General features: G+C 36.6%; 1 protein-coding gene across 10 annotated transcripts in view; it reads right to left on the bottom strand.

Annotated features, from left to right (window-relative positions):
- FAM13A (family with sequence similarity 13 member A) overlaps positions 1–8,853 on the bottom strand; it is a 338,407-nt gene that overhangs the window by 62,736 nt on the left and 266,818 nt on the right. For 7 of the 10 annotated variants that reach the window (XM_040237865.1, XM_040237862.1, XM_040237866.1 and 4 more), the window contains 2 exons: positions 4,319–4,363; positions 1,206–1,382 (listed from right to left, as the gene is read on the bottom strand). In XM_040237865.1, the coding sequence (XP_040093799.1) occupies positions 1,206–1,382; positions 4,319–4,363 (222 nt within the window). The remainder of the gene's footprint in view (positions 1–1,205; positions 1,383–4,318; positions 4,364–8,853) is intronic. The other 3 variants (XM_040237864.1, XM_040237868.1, XM_040237871.1) reach the window with 1 other exon arrangement.

Genomic DNA, 8,853 nt, shown 5'->3' with positions numbered 1-8,853 from the left:
GGTGCTTGCTGAATAACACAATATAGGCAGTATACAAACTAATTATATTCCTAAACATTTTCTATAAAGCTTACTCAGTAACTAATTTTAAATGTAAATATGTCCTATATTATAATTTTCCTATTTTCTAAAAGGAAGTGTTATAGCACCCTCTCCTACCCACCAGCTCCAAAACAAATGTTTTCAAAAAAGTGTTGCTTATTGTCACATGAAAAGTCAGTGGGTTATGTAACTGATATTTTTTCATTTTAAAAATTATATTTGCTAAAGTAGCTCTTAAATATCTCAATAATGTGCATGTATAGCATGGAATTTACTTGTACTATTTATATCTTTCTTTAAGCAAAGATAAGTTTCTTTTTCCCCATAAACATTTTGACATAGATTATGAGTCCAGGTGAAAAAGAATGTGGGGAACTAGGGTTTGGTTTAGCCTTTGACATTTAATAAGAAGTACAAAATAACTTTATAGAGACTAAATGATACAGTAGGCAAAACTTTCAGGAAAAATATGAGAATATAGTCTATTATATATAAATTTATTTTCTTTAAATCATGATTATTCAATAACACGAATGGTAATTATTCATTTGTATTTTATCAAATCTTTTAATGGAGAAAAGAGTTTACTGTAATACTCTTCTTGAAATTCATGCTAAGAGAATGCTTTAAAATGAGCCATTGTAATAATAGAGAACTCAAGCATTTCTTCTTTTGTTAGACTTGAGCTCAGCCTTTCTTATACTAAAACATAATCAACTGTCAGAGCATTCCAGGGATGTTCTGGTATTTAATCAGGTCAATATAAGTAGGGCAATCTGCTGGCTCATAAGAAAATCTAACAGCAAGCTGAATGTTGTCTAATACAAGGGAAAAAACCACCTCTAGACAGGCATCTGGCAATTTTCTCCTCCAATGGTGCAGGATCCTTCTAAATAAGATATGGACGAGAAAGCCATGAAATGTATTAAATCAGAGGTAGCTTCCCATCACATACGAAATATCCAGATGAAAATGAAATATTTATTCAATCACGTGTGAATTTCCAAATGTTAACTAAGCTTAGAAGGGTCAAGATGAAAACTTTTAAAGTTTTACCCTGAATACTGAAATGAGAGTGCTATAACAATCATGAACTCGGACATGTATCGTATATTTTTAAAAGAAGAGAGCAAGCATAAACAAGAGGATCAATGCCAACTCACACGTCTCTGCTGTGTCGAACTTCATCCTGCTCCTTAGCCTGGCGGCGTCGCTGTTTGGTGGATGTGGAGGAAGATGATGATGCCCCAGATTCCGAGTCCTCTGAACTTTGGCCTCCAGAGCTATTAACATCAAAAAGATGTTGTTCTACAGCTGACCGGATGGTTCTTTCTAAGAGCCTGGTTAAAAAAAAAAATCAATAACTGTGTTTAAAAATATGGTCCCATACGTAGAGAACAGACTGGTAGCTGCCAAGTGGGGAGGAGGTTGGAGGAGGGATGGACTGGGAGGTTGGGGTTAATAGATACCAGCTTTAAAATACAGAATGGAGAAACAACAAGGTCCTACTGTAGAGCACAGAGGACTATATTCAGTATCCTATGATAAACCATAGTGGAAAAGAATATTTAAAAAATAATGAATCACTTTCCTGTACAATCATAAATTAACACAACATTGTAAATCAACTATTCTTCAATAAAAAGGCCCCATAATATTGGAAATATCAGCATTTCCAATGGAATATCTACTACCACTTCATGAGCAAAGACAGTATGGGGAATTAAGTCTCTAATATTTGCACTGTGAATGAGAAACAAAACTAAATGGAACACATTCCACCAATCAGATAATTGTGTTTTCCATCTTTGTGGGTCCAGAATTACTGAAATGCTCATAGCAGATCCAGCAACAATTATAGGAGGCATTCAGGAAATGAGGATCATTTAATACAAGGCAGAATGAGGAAAGATTTTTTTTCCTCAAGGAATAATAATGAACCTATTCTTACAAAGGCAAGTATCTTCCAGATTTCATACAGGTTCTACAGGGGAAGACAGTATGACTTTCAAAGCAAATTGGCACAAATAATTTTATGATTCCTACTATTTGAATCTCTTGAAGATAAAATTACATAGAAAATAATGCTATTAAAAAAGAACAACTCACCAGAGCAATTACTCTTAATAACAGAAGGGTAAAACTTTCTGAATCTCTATTCAGTTAAATTGTGATATAAATGATTGAAACTGTATTCATACAAACATCCCAATATGATTGAAAATGTATTCATGCAAACATCCCAATATATACTACTGAAGAGAGAAGGACAGATTTATTTTATTCAACCTGAAGAAAACAGGTAAGCACAGGGGCTGACAAAAGTGATAATAAGACAGATAAGGTATCGTTTTTAAAGCTATATAGTCTTGCAATGTGTCTAAACTCTTATCACTTCATTATTTAATTCTGAATAAGCAGGCATGAAGAATTCTAAACAGACAGTCCTCAAAGCGTGTTTTCCTTCACTTGAAAAAAGAATCACATCTAAACTCAACAAATTATTGAGTTGGACTTGTTGCCATCACTAATTTGCTTCCTTTTCTGTGTCCATTAAATATGTGTATAGTTTTTGTATATACATCTCAATAAAGCTGTTAAAAAATATTTTTAAATGGTCAGATTGAGAAATACTTTTAGTTAAATAAAATGAGTTTTGAAAATTTAACAATTTAAGAACTTTTAGATTTTAAAAGTTAGTTTTATAATAGACTTATAGTAATTTCATTAAAACTATTTTAAGACAATGAGCAAGTGTAGTCTGACTTGGGCATAAGAACTTTAATATCTTGAACTCCATATCCCAGCAATTTGACATGACCTAATAGTGGTACCTAGGGATCTAAATAAATTAATATATACACACATACCAAAGCCACACCTTTTCCAGACACTATACAAGTCACATAAGAAGTAAAAGTTGTTAGGAAACAAACAGGCAAGAATACATCTGTCTTGGCATAACTTTAGAATCTCTTTAAAATTCATAAAGATAAGAGAGATCAAATTTGCCCTTTGATTGCTTCCTTAATAAGGAGGAGGAAAAAAATCCCAAATCATCCAGGCAAGAACACTGGAGTGGATAACTACTCCCTTCTCCAGGAGCTCTTCCCATCCCTGGGATCAAACCCCGGTCTCCTGCACTGCAGGCAGATTCTTTACCATCTGAGCCACCAGGGAGGCCCGGTTAGATCCAAATTTATGCTGATTAGTGCTTCTTCTAATTCTTTTCTCTTCCTCCTTATCATACCACCTGATATCACACCACTCCTCCTCCCCCTGATCTTTGCTGATGAAGACGCTCCAAATGGCCCACCCAGGCCCCAGCAGTGTCATATAGCTGAGGCACAGTGAACAATGTGGTCAGAGTAGCAGGTGGGGGTAGATAACTGGAATTCAGATTTTCATGACTAGTGGAATTAAAGTGGAATTAAGCACCCCACTCCAGTACTCTTGCCTGGAAAATCCCATGGACAGAGGAGCCTGGAAGGCTGCAGTCCATGGGGTTGCGAAGAGTCAGACACGACTGAGCGACTTCCCTTTCACGTTTCACTTTCATGCACTGGAGAAGGAAATGGCAACCCACTCCAGTGTTCTTGCCTGGAGAATCCCAGGGACGGGGGAGCCTGGTGGGCTGCCATCTATGGGGTCACACAGAGTTGGACACGACTGAAGTGACTTAGCAGCAGCAGCAGCAGTAGAATTAAAAGGAAAAAGACATGCAAAGGACGTAATTATTAACAGCAGAGCACTGCCACTGCCCAGAGGGAAAAGGACTTGTTGCCATCACTAACTTCCTTCCTCTTCTGTGTTCTATCAGCCTGGGAAGTCCCCAACACAGTGCCCAAGGCTTATTTAACCTCAGACACCTAACACTATGCTTAGTGTATTGCAGGTGGTCAATAAATGGAGGCTGATTAAAACAAATGAAGGAAGAAGTAAAATATATGTTCATACCTTCACCTTTAGTGGCAAGACACTTCTTAAATCACAAAGACTGCTTTGCACATATTAGCTGACTAACATTATTTTGACTGAAATAAACAGAAAATCTCAGATGTTCACATGGCCAAGCTCTCTCCAGTCCCACGCCCACACAGAAACTCAAATAGGAACATTTCTTATTTAGTCTTTTCCTCTGGGTAGTCAAAAAATCATCACTGGTTATGTACTGTATTAATCTTCCAAGGCAGCACACCATTAAAATAGCTTTTTTTTTTTTTTTACTGCTTAGTAAGTGAAAGGAGGGGAAAAAAGCCCAAGCTGGACCACTTACTCTCCAGTTGTTGAGACACTGCTGACTTGGGATACGTGGGCACTGCTGAAAAAGAAGCAAAAGAAAGGAAGTCAGATTAAGCAGAGGACCAGAGCCTGTGAACCAAACATATGAGGGGATCCTGGGCTGAAAGTATTAGCCAGGCCCTGAGCAACCCTCATGTGATATTTTATCACACACTGACAGATGCTGGTTTCTCCTGTCTCTAGATTAGAGATGGCCCTGGGTGGTTAGTTCGAAACAGCATTTTTTCCTCCATTTTAAGATGTCCATGACAGATAATTTCAAAAGTGATCTCAGCAAAACCATCTCTACCTCTCAGACTACTTCCATGGTCCTCAGTCCAGGGTCTTCCCACTTTCCTAAATGTTAATTGCGGCTGACTGCTTTTCTGTTTCTAGCTCCCCCAGCCCAAGTCCATCTCTCCTGCCCATTCCCTTCAGACCTGCAGACAGGAGCATCTTCTTAAATCTGCTCTAAGCATTGGGCAGGGGTCGGGGGAGTGCAGAGAACAGGAAACAAACACTGTTTTCTCCAGGACTCTACCCGAGCCACCTCTTCTGCCTAGGTTCCTCACGATGAAAAAACACCTCGAGTTCCATAACGTTTCACCTTAATGCCTAATTTATAGTCCTTCTATCGAGCATTTATAAACTTCCTCAGTTTTCTCATTTTCTCCAAATCCTGAATTCTTTGAAAGTATTGAAAAGTAGTAAAAGAAAAAAAAATAGTCAATACAAAATGGAACAGTGAAATGCTACAATACTGATTTGTATCTTAGCACAGTGAGGGTGCAGGCTGGTAGCTGTTCTAACTGCACCAGAGGCAGTACTTTCTCACATTCTACCCTGTAGTGCTTACTTGCGTTGTAAATCAAGAGTCAAAGGTATCAGATTAAAAAAAAATCTTTTGTGCATGCCAAACTACCGTTTTGCCTAACAAATCTAATAGTTCTCCCACTTTCAATTCCCTCTTTGTAAAAGACACCTGAAGAGAACACAAACTGCTAATAGCATGATCAATATTCATGGCTGCCTTTCAATCATTCCAGGCATTATTTATACTACAGAATTTTCAGCACATGAATGTGCTGCTTCTTCCATATACGTCTCATCTCTTTCCGTTTAGAATCTAAGTGCCTCAAGGGACTCTATAACATTTCTCATTTTCTGTCATGACACTATGTACCACCAGCAGTATACCCAATACAGTAGTCATTATCCTAGAGGTGATCAACAGACACTCACTCTTCAGCCTCAGAGAATCCCTTTAGCCAGAGCTGTAGCTCTTTGTCATGGCCACAGACCACAGCCAAATCCCAGAAAACCTGCACAAAAAATGCTATCGTGTAGTTATGAGAAACTTATGAGAAGAATCTTTGTTAATAAATGAATGAATGAACAAACAAACATTCCCTAATGATTACTGAGTGCTCACTATGTTTCAGACATTGTGCTAAGTATTGTTTACACAGCTTTTCTCATTTACTGTTTACAATAACCCCATGAAGTAGGTAGGTACAGTTGTTTTCTTTTCCCTATTTTCAAATGAAGAGGTTAGAGAGGTCAAGTAACTCACTCACAGTCACAGAGTCAAGAAGCAGATGAGCTGGAATTTGAACCAAAAGAGTTTTAGCTTAAGAGTCTAAGCTCCTAATCACTACGCTAGACTTTCAATCCATCATTCATGAGAAGAAACACTCACTAGAGTCATCTTCGTATATGGAGGCATGGACTTAGGTATTTAACTTTGCTTTTAATTACAACGATTTCTGTCTCACAATGTCTGCTATTCACAGAGGTTTCCAGGTTACATAACCAATAATAAATCCTCTGCTGCTCTCTGTCCTCAGCTGGAACGGGCAGTCCCTGACTTTTGATGCTTTGTGGCTCACCCTCTGTAAATTAAACACTGTATAATTTACTCCTGTACTCCACTTCTCATGCAGTTACGCAACCTTGCTTTTGGGAGCAGTGGCCAATGTGAATAATGACTCTGGGAGACCTAGAGGAGGGAAAAGAATATAGATCTGCTAAGATACTAAAAACATGACAAGGACATGTAAGTGCAGTCAGCCACTCAGCCAGCCATGCCATCTCAGAAGGAAGATACATTTCCTCTCCTTCCTTCTATACGCTTTTGATCTGATCTTCTTTTTTGCTTCTTTAAGCACCCAGTGGTATTTTTATATTCCTTTTTGGTGAGCAGGAAGGAGAAGATGAAAAATTGTGGGGAAGAAACAGAGAAGGGAATGACAACAATCGGGACCAGGTTCTGAGATTCGTAACTCTCTGAGTAGGTGCTTCTCAAACGCTAACATGCATCAGCGTCACCTGAGATCCTGTTCACACACAGGTTCTGATTTAGTAAGTCCAGGTGGAGGGAAGGCGAAGCTGGGATTTTGCATTTTTAAGAAATTCCCGTGATCATGATGCTGTTGATTTGTGGAAGACATTGATTAGCAAGGTTCCAGATCCTTGCAACTAAAATTCATTAAAACTTCAATGATCTAGATATCACAACCCCAATTTTTTTTAATTAAAAAAAATTTTTTTATTGGAGGATAATTGCTTTACAGAATTTTGCTGTTTTCTGGCAAACCTCAACATGAATCAGCCATAGGTATACATACAGGCTTTTGAAACTCCCTCCCCATCTCACCCCACTAGGTTGATACAGCACCCCTGTTTCAGTTTCTCGAGCCATACAGCAAATTCCCGTTGGTTATCTATTTTACATGGTAATGTATTTTTAAACATTCTAAGTGCTTTAGATATGATTTGGAAAACTTACTCTGTTAATAAAAGGCCATACATCAAAATTTTCCTCAGAGCTTAAAGAAAAATGACCAGAGCCATTTAAATTAGTTTTAAAGAGCCTTTCTCAGGATGCAAAATAAATGAATAAATCAATAATGACTTAGTAATTTAATCAGATTGATTTTGCTAATACACTTCTCTTGGGTCAAATTTATCAAAATTTATATTTTTGTGTTTCTGTAATAGGCCTTTGGAATTTTTGATATTACTTAACGTGTCCACACTTCCAGGCTTTTTTAAAACAGAATTTTTCTAAAGAAAGTATTCTGAAAAGAGAATGTTTTCCACTGGGAATCAGAAAAGAGAGGTTCCGGTCGTAAATCTGTAGTTAATTAGTGGCAATCATAGACAGATTATTGGTTAGCTTGGCTGCTTTTAGGATGGTTTCTTCATACAGAAAATGAAAGCCTTGGCTAGTGATCTCTGTGATTTTCTTCAAGCTATAAAAGTTAATAAGATGATCTCAGTTTACAGTTTATTGCCCCAAAGTCCAAAACTTTACAAAAGGTTATAACTGCATATTTAGTTTTATGACAGTGTCAGTCACAGTTAAGGTTTATCAGATTCCAAAATGGCTTTGGTCAGGTATCCAATCACGTCTACAGTTTCTGTGGGATATGCTTAACAAGTTATGAAGAGCAAGATTTCTAAGAATATTAATGTCAGAAATAGGGACTGCTTTCATTGTTATCATTGGCTCACAGAGGTAATTTTAAGACACTAATAAAAAGGCAATAAGCAAATAAGCTAAAGTGAAAGATTTCCATCTACATGCAACTTGTTTTTTATCTCCTGCAGAGAGCTGAGAATAATGAATTTTCTTCAGAGCCCTTGACTGATTTGCTAAGAAAATCTTTTATTTATGCAATATAAATACTTGAATATGGAAGAGTTCATTTCCTAATGTTGATGAAGGAATTATTCAAAACTAAAAAAATAAGCACATGTGCAAATCCAGCATTATGGTCAATTTCATTACCCAAGTCTACTTAAGTGATAATGCAAGTCAATGTTCTCCTGGTATGGTCATTCAAAACAGATAGTAAGTCTACTCTGAAATATATTCTATGACATAGTTAAATATATTTATTCTTTATTTCTATTAGCAAAACATTCTTGAGAAATGATTATACTCAGCAATATTAGTCTATACAATTTACATGTGATAAGATGCACAGAACACTTGTTGACAAGTGATTCATTAATTAGATCTCTTGACTTGAAATAAAGAAAACTTCCAAGTCTACTGAAACCAGACATCTTGAACAAGCACGTGTTCTCTTTTACTGTCTGTTCTTTAACTTCACTATGTTCTCTTTCCTAGGGTGTGTAAATCCTGCCCATAAAATATTGTTTTAATGGGAACCATTAGGTCTAACAGAATTACCCTTTTCCTCTAGAAGATAATACTTATATTCTCTCAATTTTTTTTAATGAGTAAGAATTTAAAAGACAATTATGTGATGTCTGTTTCAACTTAAGGGTGAAGATCCTGTAACTAGTCATCAAAATAAAATGAAACTTTTAATTTGCTTATTTAACAGAATACAGTATTTTTAGCATCATCTGAAAATACTAAAAGTTGATACACAGTATCAACATCATAAGATAATTACAGCATTATTTCCTCGTAACTGTATAATGGATTTCTAAATTATTTCCATGATTTTAATTCAATTTTCTACAGTGTCTTATATTAAAACAAATACACTCAAT

Source organism: Oryx dammah, unplaced genomic scaffold, assembly GCF_014754425.2.
Source record: "Oryx dammah isolate SB20612 unplaced genomic scaffold, SCBI_Odam_1.1 HiC_scaffold_3, whole genome shotgun sequence".
Lineage (NCBI taxonomy): Eukaryota > Metazoa > Chordata > Mammalia > Artiodactyla > Bovidae > Oryx > Oryx dammah.
Note: the sequence above shows the minus strand (reverse complement) of the source record. Positions and strands in the feature narration are given on the sequence as shown.